The sequence below is a fragment of the Aspergillus thermomutatus genome, assembly GCF_002237265.1.
Source record: "Aspergillus thermomutatus strain HMR AF 39 chromosome Unknown NODE_4, whole genome shotgun sequence".
Classification (NCBI taxonomy): Eukaryota; Fungi; Ascomycota; class Eurotiomycetes; order Eurotiales; family Aspergillaceae; genus Aspergillus; species Aspergillus thermomutatus.
Window position 1 is genome coordinate 190,355 of NW_020798052.1, and position 19,000 is coordinate 209,354.

Here is a 19,000-nt window from a genome sequence, read left to right on the forward strand (position 1 = left end):
GTACAGTCCTACTCTCGGTCTGTAGCTGTGTCCTTCTTCGCTCCAACGATAACCAGCTTCAATACTCCGACTAAACCTTGCTTTCACTCTTGTGAAGCATGTCGCTCATGGAGCTTTCGAAGACTTACGGGTTAAGAAACAAGGACACTTGTAAAGTCAATGATCTCAACGCATTCATCCAACAACTTTATGAACAGTCATCAGTCGTCATAATCATCTATGTAAAGGTACATACACACAAAGATCTTCTTTTGAATGAGATCTGAAAAAATAGCAACAAATCAAGAACACCATATACATCATCAACAATACCAGAAGGTAGAGGCCGTAGCATCGTAAGCATATTCGTAAAATAGAACACAAGGGAACCTCAAGCCTCCATGATTATCCATTACCATTTCATAAGGGATCTTGTATAGATCCAATTCTTTTGACCCTGACGCCTCCGGATATCATTGCCAATTACCATACCAGAACAGAAAGAAGATATAAAGATTGACCGAAAGCCTTCAGCTTACATCAATCCGTGGAGCTGAGCATGAACAAGTCGTGACCAGAGTGTGACGCCTCAGATCACGTTGCTGATATCCATGGTTGATGATGGAGCGACGCTGTGAACAGACTTGGTTCCATCCAGGGACATGCGGTCGCTGCTGAAGATTTTGCTGGCCCTTGGATCCTTGCCGGGTCGAGCGACAAGCACCTGAGCAGGGCAGACAACTACTTCATCTTCGCCCTCGCCTGTGTCGTTGCCCTTTTTTACCACTAGCGGGAACAAGACGACCCGGACGACTGCTTGCTGCGACTCCAGCTCCTCATTCGACGTTGTCTCCCCGCTGCGTTCGTTCATCAATGAGGCGTTGAAATAGACCTGCCGTGCTAGGTCTCCATTTGTGTCGTACTCGGGTTGGAGTGGCGGCAGCATAATGTATTCGGCCAGCTGCGTGCGCATCTCAATTGACAGGTTGACTGCAACCCGTAGAACCTTGCGTAGAGACTCCAAGAGCTGGGCTTCGACATGACTTGGGGGTGGGAGGAGACGCGACAGAGTCTCAAAGACTTCCAATGCAACCGCTTCCGTGTCGTTTTCACGCTGACGAGCAAATGCCGGGCGCTTCGACAGGAGCGTAAGGGTAATCGCGCGCCAACGATGGACAGCGCTCCGTGGGCCAACCTCGCTCAGTTGCTTTTCCAGGGACTTGAGCTTTTGGCGCTGCTCACGATCCATGCCAAACAAATACCGTGTGAACACAAACTCCCACACCATAGTCATCACCACCGACATGAAGACATCGCGGCGACGGACGCGGTCGGCGAGGTAGGTATCTGTATCATAGCCGTCCAGGATCGCATTGTCGAAGCGGTCTGCAATCTTCTCATCTTGTATCTCAGCAAGTTTGCGGCAGCGTCGATGGTCGGAGTGTTTGGAGAACCGCAACACCCATTGTTGCACATGCCCACACAGTTTTTGGCATGCAGCATCGAAGTAATCCTCATCGCGGAAGACGAGAACGTTGTCATGCAAGGATGCCGCGATTTGTTGTTGTAAATGCGACACCTTATCCCGAGCGGTTTCAAGCTCTTCCCTAAGCCGTCGCAGTTCGTTATCCTTTCGCGCCAGCGCAGTCTCAATTTCGTGCCGCACTGTGTTCTGCACTTCCGTGGAGAGCTGCTCATATCGCGAGCGCAAGTCGTCCAATTGGCGAGAGGACGATTCGCGCTCCGCCTCAATTTCCTTGGCATGGGCGGCGGTCAGGTTGGAGTTCGTGGTGGTAAGCCCTTCATTCTCTTCTGTCAGGCGGGTTACTTCCTTTTGGAGCCATTCCACGGAATTCTTCAGGTTTTCCACCTCGGCTTCTCTGTCCCGCAGGTCGGCACTGCGCTCGTTGAGTGTATGGTCGCTCTTGCGACGGGCGACACTAGCATTCCGAAGTTTATCCTCGGCGGCTTCACGAGCGGCGATGAGGAGTCGATTTTCAGAGATGAGTTGATCGAGACGAGCCTCAAGTTCTTGGAGGTGTTGCATACTTCGACGATGACGGATACTGGGCGGTCGGCTCGGCGACCGAGGCGAGCTGGGCGTCTCTCCCCATCCCTCCTAAACCGGGATCAGTTAGTGATTGGAAGGCCAACAATAATCGCATTTATCAAAGAGTTAGCGTAATTGAATGGAGGAGTACCTACATAGACGTCCGGCATGGCTCGTATGGGGCGCTTGCCCTTGTCCGTGACGGGGTCGTAGGAGGAAGACGAAGCGATGCGCTCGATGTTGAGATCGGAGGGCGGGGGCTGAGGAGGCTGGGGCGTATCGTGTGGCTGGGGACTGTGGCTTTCCTGTGCCTGGCTAGCCGCCCGCAAATCCCCGCTGGTGTTGCGACTGGTGCGTCGTAGCGATCGCTGCCCACCAGTCACACTGTAATTGCTCTGCACACTTTTGATGCTGCTCACGCTGCTTGGTCTTAGAATCGGCATTCCTTGGTCCGGAGTTTTCAGTATTTCGGCGGGCCATTCGTTACCTGGCCGCCGTTTCTTGACAGCGAGACCCGCATCCTCGTCTGCCGAGCTTTGGAGCTTGTCATTGTCCGATACAGGCCATGCCTGACGTGCCAGCGCATTATCTGTAAACTTTCTGATCGGAGTTTCGGGACGTGGAAGAACATGTTCGGGCTTCATCTCCAGACGGGGTGTCCCGTGTTCAGGAACCATGGATCTTAACCCGCTCGCTAGCTCCACTCGATCGTCTGGCTCTTGTTCCGCGATAGTTTGTAATGGAGTACGTGGAGGTGAGCCCATGTCCGCAGGGGCCCCTGCTGGTCCCCCAAATAGAGACGTCGTCGCCAGGGGTGGTGTCACTGCCTTGGTGATCGGTGAATCCTCCAGCGACCATGTTCGCGGTGGGTGATCGTGTCGCCCATGAATTGACGGGCTGCGGCGAAGCCCACAGGAAGAATCGTTTCTCAGAATCTGCTCGTCTCGGTCCATTCCAACGGGAGAAGTATGGCTGACAAGAGATGACTTCTGTTCGTGCACAGGCAACGGTGCGTACAAGGGTGTTTCGGCTTCTAGGGTTCGCGTATTGTCGTTGTCCTTCCATTCAATTTCAATAGATTCGGTTTCTTTCCCTGGACCATCGGATATCACAGAAACATTGTATGAGGGATCAATCTCAACGTCAACAGCAAGGTTAACTGGAGTGCTGCTTGTGTCCTGCATCTTCATAGGCTCTTCCAGAGATAGATCCCGCGTAAAAACCGTAGCCGCTGGCTCCTGAATTTTCTCATCTTGCTGGCCCTGTAAACGGCTCTCTTCCGGCTCGCCGGCCGGGATAGTTGCCTCCGAGACCTGGATCGCGCAGTTGCCATCCGCATGTTGGTCAATAGTCTCATCCTCAGCACTATCTTTTACCGGCATCAATTCTTGGCCCGGAACAGGTCGTCGAAAGGATCCGCGCTCAAGATTTGGGAAGATGCTCGCAATTTTGCTTTGCTTTGGCGGCATCACTTCGGTCCCACCCTTTGCTTGATCCCATGCCAAAGCGTTCTCGAGATGCTGCATGGCCTTTTCTTGAACTTGCGAACTTGCAGGTTCTGCGTTCAGTTTGGCAGACTGCTCCGTCTCGACCACCGTGTCAGGCTCTACCACTACACCACCTTCTTGCGGAGCAGCTCCTGCTTCATCTGCCCCTGTTTGCTGTGAACTTTCGCAGTCCATCAGTTGCTTGCTCATTGGAGACGACCAGGCACCTCTACGGGATAGACTTTGTCGTCTAAGCAATCCCTCTGGGATGGCAGACTCGTCGAATTCTGCAATGCCTGGCTCAAAAGGAACTGCATGAGCCTCAGGTGACGACTGTGGCGTCTGTTCTTGGATTTCGACTTTACCTTTCTCCCAGTCTATTGCAGGCCAATCATCCTCGTCACCTGCACCTTGGTGCATCTCCGGAGCTCCTGGCTCAGCCTCAAGTGATCGTGGAACCTCCTCGGTCATTTGCTTGTCGTAGGCACCTGTCAGAAATGGATCTTCGTCGGTCTTGGCTTGGTCCGTGGTAGAGACGGATGGCTCGATAGATTCGGTTGGATTTCGCAGCTCGGGCTCGTCTGAAGGATCGATGGCATCCTTGGCAGAATTCTTCCTGGCTTTTCTTTTCTCTTTCTTGGATAATTTTCTCGCAAAAGCCGCTGTGGGTTCAGGCTGACCCTCGGTGAAATCCTCGGCAACTTGCTCGTTTCTAAATTCAGCGCCTTGGCTTGGTTCAGCCTGGACATTGCCCTCTTTTTCCTGGTCCCTCCATAGCGCATCCTCAATTTGATTGTTCATGTTCGGAGTCTGCTCAAGAGTCTCTTGAGATCGAGCGGCATCCGAAGGAACCAACTGCTCTTCCGAAACGTTTGCCTCGGGGACATCGCCAGAATTCTCTGCTGAACCGGGCTTGCCTGGTATGGTGGGCGTAGTCTCCACAATGCTGTCTTCTCCAAGCTCAGCAGGGGCGGGAGTAGTGGTCTTCTCTTGCTGTTTTTGAGCTTGCTTCTTCGCCTTCTTCGCCTTCTTCTTCGACTCCTTGCGACTCAGGGGTGCTTCTTCAATTATTGGTTCCGTGGCCGTCTCGGCGTCAGCAACTGACTTCTCCACAGCAGGTAGTACCTCTGGAGCCGTTGCCGCATCCTCATTCAGCAAATTTTCCCGCTCAAGTGGCTGCTGGGGAGCCTCTAGTGATTGGATAGGCTCAAGAAGCGACTTCACACGACCATTCTCGTCTTCATTAACCGGTTCAGCTTGTACTTGGGCCTTGTTCGTTCCGGGATCGTTCTCAATCATCTCGTCTTCCTGCAAAAGCTCAGAGGGCAGGGTTTCTTCCTTAATCTCCAGTGGAGTGTGCTCAGCCACGGCCTCGGCACCTAGACTTGAAGCTCCTTCGTGCAGTTGGAGGCTTTCAACTGTCTGAACTTCAGAGGTTTCTATGGCCTTGATATTGTCCTCCACCGGAGCAGTGAATTGAACGGCGCTCGAATGCAGTTCAGCTTCGCCAGCGTCTGCGGTTGTCTCGGTAGGTATTCCCAGTGCCAGGGCTGATTCAGGAATCGCAGGCTCGGTCGGCTGAGCATCCGAAGGTGGAATGAGGTGCTCTTCAGTCGCCAGCGGCTCCTCCTTGGATTCATTCTCGCGTGACTCAACAGCAGCCTTTTGAGCAAGGCGCTCTCTCTTCTTGTCCTTCTTGCTCTTCTTTCGTGAAAGAGCCGGTGGTTCCTCGAAGCCGTCCTCCGCAAGCTTTATCTCTTGTTGCAGCCCTAGGGTCTCCTCAATGCCCTTGTCGTCAATTACAGTCTCAGTTGGTCTCTGTGATTCGGAAAGCTCGTGCGAGGGCTCGGCAACTGGATCTGCCTGAGACTCGGCAACAGGTAGCGTGGTATCAGTCAGTTCCTGGCTCGCTGGTGATTTTTCTTGCACGACATCCACCCAAGGCTCCTTCAATGTCTCATCAGTCTTTGTCTCCTGTTGCGCCTTCTTTTTCTTCTTGTCTTTCTTTTTCTTTCCTGAGGTTGATAATGGCAACTCTTCGTTCTCCAGCTCAAGGACGTCCTCTGGCTTTGAAGGATCGTTAACCTCAATGTCAGTGGACTGATCCTTAGTCGCGGCATCTCCGCCCTCTGGCACGGATTCTGGAGCCGGTTCCTGGCTCATGAAATCTTTGTGTGTTTCTTCAGCGGGTGCTTTCGTCGATTCCCCCACTTGCTCTTCGGTTTCGGCCTGAATGGAGTCTTCTCGTTGGCTTGATACCTCTCCCTTCTCTTCTTCTCGCGGAATCTCAAGAAGACCCTCATCTCGTATCTCGGGACTTTCGGCCATCATTTCGTTCTTCGCTCTCGTACCTTCTTCACCAGATCCCTCTACCCTATCGTCAACGGCCGGCGAAGCCTTGTCTGCGTTGTTTTCACCTTGTTCCACATGACTGGATATTGCTGCTTCGCCGACGGAAGTTGGCTCGGCTTCAAGCGCGGGTTGGGACGGACGATCGGAAGGTGTTGCTTGTTGTTGCTCTACCTGCGAAGATACCATGTGATCAGTCCATGTCAGATCTTTATCGTTGCCGCCGTATGGTTCGGTGTCGTGGGACTGATTTTCTTTACCGTCATCTTCAGCAGGCGTGAGTGCCGTCTCAGGCGATGGCTCCGAGGACTTCGCTTCGGGAGAGACGGCTTCACTCGTTTCTTGAGCGAACTCCGCATCTGGGCCATCCGCTTCGCCGCTTGATGTGTTCAAGGGCGACTGTTCCGCGACATCTGCGGAGGTTTCGGCGGTGCTGGCGGCGTCGTTTGCGCTATCAAGAATCTTGGACTGGCGCTTCTTGTCTTTCTTTCCCTTTTTCTTTGCTTTTGCCGAAATAAACCCGCTGGGTTCCTCTTCGGGTTTCTCCTCTTCGCGCAGAGGTTCAGACACTGTGGCGTCAGGCTCGGCAGTGTCGTGAGCCTTTTCCTGTTCAAGAACTGGTGTCGATTCGAGCGGCTCATCGTTTGAAGGCTCAGGCGGTGTCACTGGCATATCTTCTCTTGGCTCCAGAGTGTCCTTCTTTTTCTTCTTCTTCTTGTTCTTCTTTGACTTAGAGGGCCCTACTCCTTGCTCGCCCTCATCAATGGGCGTCTGCGGCTCGGACTCTGCTTGTTCCGTCAAGGCTTCGGTCTTGGTGCTCTCGTTGTCTTCTAGCGAAGGCTGGACAGCGCGCTCCTCTGTCTTCTCGCCTAACAATTCAGCGTCCTGGACACTCTTGACACGGTCCTCCTGAGTTTCAGACCATAAGGTCTCCGAGGAGACTTTCTGTTCTTGTGATTGGGACGCCTCATCAGCCAACGGCGGAGCTGCAGTTTCTTCCACAGCCTGCTCCTCCGTGATTGAACCTGGGAAAGGCTCGGGAACCTGCTCTTGTTGCTCTGTAACTTCTGTAGCCTTGGCATTTGGCTCAGGTTGCTCAGGTTGAGTATCAATATCTGTTCCACCTTGAGTTAGGCTCGCAGGGACTGTTTCTAATGGCTGAAACTCCTCAGTAAGACCTTCCCGTGCGGAAGGTTCGTCCTCGGGCTTCGGCTCCTCATGTGGAGTCACTGTCTCGCCAAAAGTCGCGACAGGGTGGTCAGGCTCGCTCGGCTGAGTCGATGGCTCTTCAATCTCAAAGGAGACAGACTTCCGTTTCTTTTTGTCTTTCTTTGCCTTCTTCTTCGACTTTGCTGTTTGACTTTCCTCTGTGGACTCCACGGTCTGAGTCTCATCTGCAGTGGGTTCTCGTGTAGCTTCATTGGAAGGAGCTTCTGCAATTTTCTCTGGTTCTTCCGAAGCGAAAGAAGGTGGTGCTGGCTCGGCAGCTGTTTCTGCTACGGTTTCAGTGGCGTCGATCTTCTCCTCAGTCGAAGGAGTTCGATCATCGTCCAAAGAGAGTGTATGGCGCTTTTTCTTGTCCTTCTTTGCCTTCTTCTTGGACGTGGTCGTCTGCACTTCCTCTGCCAGTTGCGCTGTCTGAATTGTCTCCGCAGTTGACTCTTGTCCTACCTCGTCGGCTGCAGCGCCATCGGACTTCTGCTGTTCTTCAGGGGCGGAAGGAACAGGCGCGAATTCATCAACTTCCGAGGGTTCTGGAACTGGGTCGGAGGGAGGATCATGTCCTACCTCGTCGGCTGCAGCGTCATCAGACTTCTGCTGTTCTTCAGGGGCGGAAGGAACAGGCGCAGTTTCATCAACTTCTGAGGGCTCTGGAACTGGGTCGGAGGGAGGCTCAGCAGTTGACTCTTGTCCTGCCTTGTCGGCTGCAGCGTCATCAGACTTCTGCTGTTCTTCAGGGGCGGAAGGAACAGGCGCAGATTCATCAACTTCCGAGGGCTCTGGAACTGGGTCGGAGGGAGGCTCAGCAGTCAGTACTTCCTTGGTGGAGGGATTTTGCTCATCGTTCAGGGCAAGGGACTGGCGCTTCTTCTCTTTCTTCTTGTCCTTTTTTTTCGAGGAAGCGGAAGGCTGATCATCCCGAATCAAGCCTTCAGAGCCAGCTTCGACGTCCGGAACTGCACCGCCTTGGTCAGTCTCTCGAGTAGTCTCTGTGCTGACTACTTCGGCTTGAGCTTCTTTTGCCGTCAAGCTATCGTCAGGAGTTTCATTGTGCTCGATTGTCTTGTCTGGAGAATCTTCAGGTACGTCCTTTTCTGCAGCCTCTGGTTCTTCGATGGCAGCACCGCCCTCCAATGCTGGCGTGGGGCTGGATTCTTCTTGGACAGGTTGGGCAGCAGCAGAGGGTGATTCGGCGGGAGTGGCCTCGTTTGCATCCAAGACACCTTCCTGGGTCAATGGCTGTTTTTCCAATTCACTGTTCCCTTTTGTGAGATCGAACCCCGTGGAACCAGATCGGGGTGAATCTTCATCATTGGGTCCGTAGGGCACATGTTCTGGTACCAGCACGAACTCTTCATCAGAGTTGGAGCTGCGTTCCGGGTGCAAAGACACATCCTCCTTGGGCTGTTCTTGCGAAGGCTCAGTTGTCGCTTCCACGTGCTCGATGGCATCCAAAGTAGCCTCGAGTGATTGAGGTTCAGACGGCTCTTCCGAGCGCAACTGAGCACCTTCAGGAGTAACATCCTTGGCATCGGCTTCTTCAATCATCGACTCAGACGCAGGTGTCTCATCCAATGAAGTAGATTGGCGTTTCTTTTTCTTATCTTTCTTTGCCTTCTTCTTTTGCGCTGAGGTCATAGAGACAGCTTCCTCCGTCGTGCTTTGATCTGGTGTTTCAGCAACCGGTTCAACGGTCGGCTGGCTTTCAATTGGCTCCTCCCGCATTGGCTCTTTATCAGTCTCCAAGGAGGAATCTTCAGGTGCGACAGGCAAATCCGTGTTCGCATCTGCAGCGTCTGCGGGAGTTAACGACTCGGAGGCTGGCGTTTCATCAGGGGTGAGAGACAGGCTCTGCTTCTTTTTCTTGTTCTTCTTGCCCTTTTTGCCAGTCGCTGCAATTGCCCCCGCTTCAGGCACAGATTCGGGGTCTGGTTCAGGGCCAGACACAGTCTCGATATTTGGCTGCTCGCTGGGCTCGGACACATGTGGTTCTCCGCCATTGGCCTCATCTTTCCCCGCAGGTAAATTTAGTTCAATTGCCTCCGCTGCGGAAGCGGGCGTAATGTCTCCAATCCCTGCAGGTGCTTCCATGATACTCGACTCTGGCGGTACCTGACTGTCAACTGCGGCCGCTACCTCACTCCTTATTTGAGGCTGCGGGGTCTCTGCAGCTTCAACTAATGGGAGTTCTTCAGTCTTGACTTCTGACTCTGACTCAGGCTGGGACTCGGACACATTGACTGATTTGCGATTCTTCTTTTTCTTGCCTTTCTTTTTTGGCTGCTCGTTGACGGGCTCTTCTGGTGCTGTCTTCAGAACGTCTTGAGGTGTAGCTAGCTGGGATTCGCTCATGATCTCAGCCACCGCGTCTGGCGCCGGGTCTTCCGCTGCTGTCTGATGGATTTCGTCAGCTGTAGCCGGCTGCGAATCGGTTGCTACCTCAGCCGCGTCCTCTGGCAAGGGTTCCTCTTTGATATCTTTTTGAAAGTCCGTAGCTTCTCCCTTATTTTCATCGACAGCCTCATCCAGCGACTTTACTTGAGGTTCCTCCACAGCTGTGCTTGTAGTCTCAGGACCAGGTTCACGCACGCCTTCCACTGAAGAGATAGGCTCCGCAGTATCAACAGCCTCACTCTGAACTGGTGTCTCTGCAGTGCTCTTCCGCTTGTTCTTTTTCTTGTTCTTCTTGCTGTTTTTGCGTGACAAGGGAGTTTCCGATTCCGTAGTAGTGGGAGTGGGCTCTTCGTTCCGGACACTAGACCCTACCGTTTCGACCTTATCCGTGGAAGTAGAATCTAACACAGGAGTAGGGGGCTCCTTGGATTGCTCTTGCTGTTCCGCAGGAAGGACTGGGATGAGAGCAGGAGTATCCGCCTCGACAGGCTTTTCTGAGATCTCAGCCTGTTCTTTGTCAATTGGCTGTATCTCGGACTCCGGTGCCTTCTCCTCGTTGTGTTGCTCATCAGATTTAGGATCAGCTTGCTCTGTTTCGGCGCTCTTCTGCTCGGGAGAGGAAGCCAATGCGTCATGCCAAACATCCGGAGAGGCCGTCTCATTCATCATCTCACTCACTACTGGTTCCGAAGGATTTACGCTTGGGGTCATGTCGGGAATCTTGTGGGTGATCTCGGTACTCTCTGGTAGCTCTTGGGCGCGAGTAGGCTCAGCTTGGAACTCTTCTCCAGATTGCGGCAAGTCTTTAGCCTGATTATCAGCCTCTACCGGTGAGCCTGGAAATTCTCCTGGTACGGGAACATCTTGAACTTTTTCACCAGTAGGGTCTTGAGGAGCTTCCATTTTCTTGGGCACCGGTTCGGACTCGACAGTATTCTCGGGCACAGCAATGGTGCTCTCCTCGGTAGGCTTAGGTTCTCCCTCGGCAGGCTGTGTAGTTTCCACGGTAGGTTCTACCTGCTCTTCCACGATGACCTGCGAAGTTGCAGCGGATGGTTCCGGAGTATCTGTAGGATTCGGGTCCTCCGTGTTCTCCTCAGGAGCAGAGCCCTTGTTCTTCTTCTTTTTCTTCTTTTTGGACTTCTTGGAAGATGTCGTCTCGGCTTGGTCCTCAGCTGGTGTCTCAACAGTTGGTTCGGCAGGCGTATCTTCGGGTGCAGCGGGTGCCGGTTCATCTTCAAGTGCTTTGACGCCCGGCGCTTCGGTGGCTTGCTCTATATCAACCGTGGCCTCTACCGGCTCCTGCTCGGGCGCAGCTGTAGCTTCAGCACTGGCAGGCTGGTCGGTAAGAAATTGCTCCTTTAGTGCTGGCTCAGACGACTCGACGGCATCAGTCCGTGCATCTTCAACAATAAATTTCCCCTCCTCCCCCTGGTTGGCAGTCGAGTCATCGACAAGTGTAGTCGGCTCGTGCGTGCTTGAGTCCATGCTCTGACGCTTCTTCTTATTCTTCTTCTTTTTCTTGGCAGAAGACGAAGATGGCTCGTCAGTGTCCACCGACGGCTCCTCGGGCTGGACCTGATCATTATCGCCCGCGTTCTTGTTCGTTGTCTCGGACGGAAGCTCCTTGTTTTCCCCGGTTATTTCTGGGATGGCCGCGCTGGTGTCCAGCTTCCCCTGTTCATGGGAGGCTTCTTCCACTAGGGGAACCACTGTGGCCACTGAATCCCTTCTTTTGTCATCTCGCGGGACGCTGTCGTCGTTCCCAGTCGGATGTGATATCTCTTGTTCGTCCGCGTGTGGGGCTTGTGGTACGGGCTCGGTTGACTCAGGCGACTGCTGCAGATGCGATTCCCCGGGCTCCTGCTGTTCGCTTGCAGCAGCAGCTACTTCGTCCTTTGACTTTTCAGTGGCTTGCGGCTGCTCAATTTCCCTAGCAGCCTCGGGCTTCTCGCCAGTAGAGTTGGTGGCTGCAGCAACCGCAGCATCAACAACGGCTGCAAAGTCAAGAGGTGCGCCGGGGGTGGAAACGGAAGCTGCCGCGGGTTCATCGTTGGCAACAATCGACTTATCAGTTCTTTCCACAGCACCAGGAAGATCCACTGGACCTTCTTTGGCGGAAATTGCAACATCTGGCTGCGTGCCGAGACCACCACCCACAGCTGCTGCAACAGCAGCATCAACCACCCCAGCGAATCCAGGGCCTTCGAAAGCGTTCACGGTCCTGGTCTGAGTAGGGGTGGTCTCCGTGTCCTCGGAGGCCGCGATATCATTGTTTTGTGGGGTAGAGGGCCGAAAAGGCAAGGCCTCAGCCGGGCGTTCTACCTTGTCTTCATTCCCAGCACTTGCATCCTTGACACCCACAGCCGAGCCCTCTGCGGAAGGGAGATCCCCCACGTCAAACGGCTGCACGTCTCCGTACGCGGTCGGATCTTGCAGGAGTTCCGAGGGAGAATGGAACTCATATTTCAGCTCTTTCCGTGAAGGAGGATTTGGGTGTATCTGATCGAAAGTTGCCGCGGTAGGTGTGACCTGCTGAGAACCTAGGGCATCGTGCTCGACACCTCTGCTCTGAGACAGGTCGATGCCGCTCGGTCGCCGAGTGTCATGGACATGATGGCTCAGATCAACCGCCTCCCAGCTTCTCTCGTCCTGAAGGGCCGTGAGATCTTCCACGGAGTTGTTCGCGGATGAAGTCTTGCTTGACGGTAGCGATGGTAGCGGTTCCTCGGGCTCATGCTCCCCGTGTCCAGGACCGTGACGCTCTACCAGCCACAGGGGCCGGATCTCGCGCGAACTCTTGAACTCGGTAGAGTTTGGTCGGCGTTTGGGCGCTGTTGGAGACCCGGGAGATGGTGCAGTAGGGGCGCTGACGGATGCCGAACGATTGGTCCCAGGCGAGGTTGGGGGGCGACGGAAGTGCAACGGCACCGCGGTAGGCGACTCTGTCGACCGCAACATGGATGATCGTCGTGACGACTGGCTCTGATTGTCTCCCTCTTGCCGATTCGGCTCGGGCGAGGCCGGCCTACTCTGGGACTTGGGGGCTGGATCCACGATCCTTTCCGAGGCTTCAGGGGATGTCGAGCGGCCCCTTGGCCGCTGTTCCAGTACGTCTAATCCCAGCCCTGTGACGTCTCTCTCTGCCAAAGGAACGCGCCCCGAAGCACCACGCTCTCTATTGCCGTCGTCTACCTGGACTGGCATTTCGGGGCCTTCTGCTAAAAAAGACTGGTTCTCGTCGTTGTCTTCCGATATTTTCCGATCCTATACGTAGAGGAAACGAGGAGAAAATCATTTAGCATATGCGCGTTAAAACTTGCTTGCTTGGCCCGTCCACATTCGGACCATAAACAGGGCACAAGACACGTTACAGTTAATGAGCTCAAAACAGTTAAAGATGACTATACCTTCTCATACTCCTCCGGTTTCCCCGATTCCACAATATCCTCGTATCTTCGTCGCCGTCTCTCTTCCCTCCGTTGCCTGCTAGACTTGTAGTTCTCAATGTCAATACCATCCTTGTCTCTAGCCTTACTGTTCTCCTTGTCGGAACCGCTCTCCTCATCTCGCCGGGGGCCCTTATCCCCGCCACTGGAGCTGCGACGCCGGGATGACCTTTCCTCCCTCCTCCGGCGGCGTGACTCCTCGTACTCCCGACGCCCGACCTCGGACTGAATCTCACGCGACGAAGGCCTATCTGCAGAGGACGACGTCTTGGTGTCCACCGGCTCTGAAACTCTCGAGCCAAAGATACTGCTGAAGAAACCCCCCGCCCTTTTTTCTTTGTCCTTGTCATCCGTGCTCTTGTGTTTCTCGCTGGACTCCCCAATTCTGGCGGGCGAGGATGTCACAGAGGCAGAGTCGGTAAAGGTGTCACTGTCACGCTTGGAGCGTCTCTTCCGTCGCTTTTTCTTCCCCTCGGTGCCATCCGGCTCAACTGACGCAGAGGCGGCATCTTCAGCATCGTCAAAGTCACCACTGTCTCGTCTGGATTTTCTCGGTCTTGTTGAGGAATCGTATTCACTAGATACAGGGGCTGAAACAACGGATCGGCGGTCTAAGCCACCGGCGTCACGCGAGTCCACATCACGCTTCGATTCCGAGGGTGACTCTTCCGTTTCAAATCCGCCGGGCATGGAGAACGAGTCTTGAGCAGGGAGCTCAGATTCATCGCGTTTCTCGCCGGAGTTTGAACTCTTTTCTGTGTCGGATCGAGCTTTACGTGAGGTGTCTCCTTCATCTTGCTTTCCGTTGAGCCGGTCGATTACCTCCTGAGCGATCGAGGTTCGAGTCTGGGGCTCAGACGGTTCTTGATTGTCCAGTTCCCGTGAAACAGGCTCAGGTTCAGAGTACAGTGGCTGCTCTGCGACGACTCTATTTAGTCCGGCTTTTTCATCTTCGGGGGTCTCAACCTCTCCTTCGACAAAGCCATGCGGAATCCTAGAATCTAACTCGGCCTCCACCCATGGGGACCTGAATTCGACCCCACCTCGAGAGCCAAGAGGCAAAGACCGTGTATGATATGTTGGATCCTCCGTCACGAGGGCAGGATCAAAGCCCGCAGCTGCGGTGGCAGCAGCCAAGGCAGCCGCAAACTCAATGTCCGCACCCACATCATCCGCGACGTGCTTGGAGGGCACGTCCCGGTGTTCGAGTACCGGCGAATGAGACTCCTCTTGGACTCTAGTGGTCTCATGGTCAACTGATTCGAGTTCCGAGGACGTGGACGGAACTTCGTACTCGTGCGTTTCGTGCTCTCCCCAGGAGACACGGGAGCCGGTCGTTTGTCGTGCAGCCGGCTTCACGTTTTCCTCTTCTTCGTGAGTAGGCATATCCCGAGCACTAACCACGGGTGAAGCAGCGTCTCTGACGGATCCACTCAAACTTTGGGGAGGAGTGGGCTCGATGAGTTTCAAAAGAGGTACCGGCCATGGCAGATCTCGGTATTGGGGATGTGGCTCCTCTGCTGGGGGCAGCACTTCTCGCGACTGTCTCTCACTTGCAGGTTCGATCTCAATGATAGTAGGCATCGAGGCAGGCTCGCGCCGCTTGTAGGCGTCCGGACTATACCGCAACTCTTCAGGAGCGAAGAACTCAGCGTAATCGTCGTATTTGTGGGGACCGCGACTGGGACTAGGCGGCTTGGTCAGCTCCGGCTGACGTTTCTCGGTCGGATGATCATCGATCGTCTCCTGGGCAGGCTCAGATTTACTATGGCTGGACACCGCCGACTCCGGCTCGGATCCACGGCGACGCTCCGCTCGGCGCTGCTGCCGACGCTCGTCGTGGCGCCGCTGGCTGGTTTCGGAGGATTCGTCAACCGAACCTCTTCCAGATAGCACAGTAGCTGCAGCGGCGGCGCCTATTGCACCCGCGGCGGCAGCACCGATCCGCGAGGATGAGTCTTTGTCCTTTTCGGAATCCTTGTAGTAGCGATCATGTTTAGGCTCTTCTTGTCTGCGGTCATCGTATCCACGATCTTCATAGCGTCTTGAACGACGATCGTCATCCCAGACGGCAGGTTCATCTTCCCTATCAATGAGTTGCACTCCGTTGGCCCGCTCCGCTTCGCGCTTCAACTGCTCAAGACGATCCGCACGTCGCTCCTTATCAGCTTGCTCCTTGGTCAGATCAAATTGGACCGAGGTCTGATCCTTGACGGTCGAGCGACGCTTCAGGCCGGGTGCTGGCGCACCTTCCAGAGGCTCTGTCTGGAACACGGGAAAAGACTCGCTCCTGCGATGTGGTCGATTAAAGCCTAAAGCTACACTTTGACTTTGTTCAGGTCTGTAAGGGATGTAGGAGGTCGGAGGAAAAACAGGTGGGATCACGGGAGCACTGTAAGCGGGAATCGACTCGCCCTGGGTAGCATAAACAGCCTGTGAGACTAGCGTCATGGGCTGCGGTTGCTGCAATGGAATGGGACCTGGTCGAACGAATGCGGGTTCGCCAGGGGGCAGAGACGACACGTTGATCGCATCAAAGCGGGTAGGATCGCTAGTTGGCACGGGGGCCACATGCTGCAAGCTCCCGGAGCTGCTTGACGCACCCTGGCTGGGAAGTCTGGAGTCTCTGTCATGGGTAGAAGCCAACGCGGCCGTTCCTAGCGCACCTGCAGCGAGGGCAGCACCTGTAGGGAATCGGTCCTCCGAGGAGCTAGCCCTCTTTTTCTTCTTTTTATCCTTTCCGCTTCCCCATCTCCAGCCCCATTTTGAGGTACCAGAGTCAGACGACTGTGATTCATCGCTACCGAACAATGCGCTACCACCGAACGCGAGCGCTGAACTGACACTGGAGGAAGACTGGTCCCCTGAGTCCATATCCTCCCAGCCTTCATCGTTCGTGACGGACGATGTGTAATCCGAGTGTCGCGACCGCGTCTCCTTGGCCGCGAGAATCTCTCCAGTCCGCCGACTGCGTCCATGAGACGTAGCAGCTAATGCGGTGGCTGCAGCGCCTAACCCCAGCAAGGCTGCATCCACGTCATGGTCCTTCTTCTTACTGCTCTTCTTGTTCGACTTGCCAGCAGGTTTTCGTGCGAATCCGGTACCGAATGCCAAGTCCGCATCAAGCGAAGAAGAGGACGAGTTGTTGAACGAAAAGATACTCCTGCGTTTCTTGACTCGGCGCTTTCTACGGTTCTCAGAAGAAGCCGTGAAGAAAGAAGCAATGCCACCGCCAACGGACTTTCGAGCAGGCTGGGAGATATCAACAAAGGAGGAAGAGTCAGAGGTTGACGACTTTCTCCCTTTTGTCTTTCTTGGGGATCGGCTGCGACTGCGACTACTGCGGCTGCGGTTTCGATCACGGGACTTGGCCACAGCCAAAGCTGCTGAGCCCACTGCAGCACCTAGGGCTGCGTCTCTGAGTGCTGAATGGCGGTCATTTCGGGAGGAAGAGCGGGATCGGGACCGAGAACCGTGTCGTCTATCTTCATATTGGCTCTTCTTCGAGTCTGAGTAAAGGATGCGGCCTTCACGGTCTCGAGACTGACTGCGACGCCTATAGACGCCACGCGAGGTCTGGCTTCGTCGTGTTGTTGAGACACTTTCAGAGTCGTTGACGGTCATCACTCGGCCCGAACGGACGCTATAGGTGTCTTCAAAATCCTTGTTATTGAAAAGCGTTTTGGCCGCCATTCCACCCAACAGTCCAGGCAGCAGCCAGGAACTCCGTGATGACTTCTTCCGTCGGCGACCTTCATCCTCAGAGGATGTATAGCGACTTGCCTTTCCCACCCGGGAGCCACCGCTGTGGCGCTCAGCGGACGATCGGCGTGGGCGGTAGTGATGTTTACGAGGTGCGTCACGCGAGGAAGTGCCGGGTTCGAAGCAGTACTTACAGACGCCTATGGCCTCGGTATAGTCTTCAAACATACCGACACCCTCCGGATCACGCCAAAAGTCGATGAACTTGTCAAGCGGGCCACGTTGGCGCTGCTGAAATGCCAGGCTTCCGGAGGGAAAGGGAGCCCCGTGGTGGACAGCAGCGTGGTGGGGATGCAGAGGGCTTGCAGCATACGGTAGGGCTGCTCCTGCTCCAGCAGCGTACCACGCTGGATTGGCCGGTGCATTGTTGATTGTGGGACCTGGGTTTCCGAACCCATGCTGAGAAGATTCGTCGTAATTCTGCATGGTGTACTGGGATAGATGGTCGGTGCTCGACATCGAATGGTGCTGGTGGTGGCCAAGCATGTATCCTGCTGCAGCACCCGCGGCTGCCGCTCCAACTGTGGCTCCAACACCATGGGTATGGGGCGGTTTGGTGGTGCTGGAAGTCATAGGAGGGGCATAGGGAGCAGTCGTTGGGACAGGTTCCGGAGGCGATGTCGGGCTGGCCGGCATGGGGAAACTACTTGCTGCTCCATAGGCAGCAGCTCCAGCAGCAGCTCCAGCAGCCATCCCCGAGATGCCAGATGTAACGTTAGATGGCCTGGAAGGCTTGGACGTTGCGCCAGCAGTTGGATGATCCGGTCGTCCAGGCGCTGGGTCCCCCTCTAGTTCGGCGTCGCCTGCAAAGTAATCAGCGGCTGCGCCCACCTGCCCCATGCTGCTCGGCTCCGGTGGTGGATTGGCGACAGGCGACGCAGCCATGAGATGCGTCTGGCTGTTGGGAATGACAGACGGAGGCTGCGGGCGCACACCTGGCTGCTCGGCAACGGACTGCCCTTGATCGCCATAGTAATCGGCCGCTTCGCCGGCAGGGTTCGGAGGTCGATATGGCTCGGCAACAAAAGCAGGGAACTGACCTGGGAACTGCTGCTGGACATGGGGGTCATAGATCGTGGGCGGATTTGGCTGAGCGGGCATCGATGTGGAAAGAGGCGGCAGATACGTATCGCCTGACTGAGTCCGCGATCGTTCCCGACGACGGTCGCGAGACTCTACAGCGTCATCTTTCAATTGCGCTCGATCGTCCCTCTCCGACCGGGCCCGTTCACGCTCACGACTGGGCGATCGGTCCCGGTCGCGTCGGCGAGAACTTCGCCCATCACTGTCGCGAATATCGGAATATCGATCGCGACCGCTTTCTTCATCGGTATCTCTGCGTCTGGGTGTCCGTTCGACAATAATCGCATCGTGCTCAGTGGATATGCCCGGATCCGCCGTCGCATAGCTCGAAGCGACAGACTCGCCCGCTGCGCTGGGAGCGTATCGCTTGCTGCGGCTGCCTGAGGAAGGGTAGGCCGACAGATCGCCCAAGCCACGATCACGGTCGTCACCCCGTGAGGACTTGCGGCTGACCGTCGAAGAAGCCTTGGAGTTGGTTCGGCGGCGGCTCCTGCTCTTGGAGCTGGAGGTTGTGCTGCGGGCATCGGAGGAACGGACCCCGCCCATCAGGGCCTTGAACATAGTGAGTTAAAAAGAGCGATCAAGACGATGCTCCTTGCGACTCAGACGACCATGTGCGAATCGGAATGTCGAGTCTGGGAATGCTGCGATGGTTCAAGGCGGAGCTGGTGGCTGGTCGAGATGGAGTGTGAAAAACAATAATAATCGTCGTAATGGTGCACTAGATTAATCCAAGATGTATATCAATTGAACGGGGATACATTAGGTAGTCCAGCGAGTGACCAAAGCAAATTCGTGACTCGTGATGCTAAAGAACGATGGCATGAACAGGGTGGAAACAAAAGGTCGCTCAGCCCAGCCCGAGAGGAGAACCTATCGAACGGATATCTAGCGGATTGTTGTTTTTCGCAAGGTAAACAAGGAGCTGAACCGTGGTTCTTTTTCGTCGGCAGCCCCAGCCTGAACCGCTCGGTTGATAGCGCTGGGTCGGTTTTTGCTGCTAAGGGTGGTTGCTCCAGAGAATCCGCCGCCAAGGCGATCCAGTGGGCGGTTAGCGCCTAAGGCCGTGAGGGCACGGTTCAGATCTGCAGACTGTAGGTAGCTTAGAGTATTTGAGATCGAGGAACAACGATGAGGATGAAGTTAGACAGAATGATGATGAGAGTAAGAATGTGGGGAGGTGAGTTGATGCAGATGATGATTAGAATCCATCCAAAGATGATGAC

At 54.9% G+C, this 19,000-nt stretch overlaps 1 protein-coding gene across 1 annotated transcript; it reads right to left on the reverse strand.

Annotated features, from left to right (window-relative positions):
- Positions 1 to 568: 568 nt before the first annotated feature.
- On the reverse strand, positions 569 to 18,335 carry lah (involucrin repeat protein; the record flags this gene model as incomplete). The annotated part of the gene is made up of 3 exons (XM_026763088.1): positions 569 to 2,098; positions 2,185 to 12,747; positions 12,891 to 18,335. The coding sequence occupies 3 exons, from the start codon at positions 18,333 to 18,335 to the stop codon at positions 569 to 571; spliced, it is 17,538 nt and encodes a 5,845-aa protein (XP_026618789.1).
- Between the last annotated feature and the right edge of the window lie 665 nt (positions 18,336 to 19,000).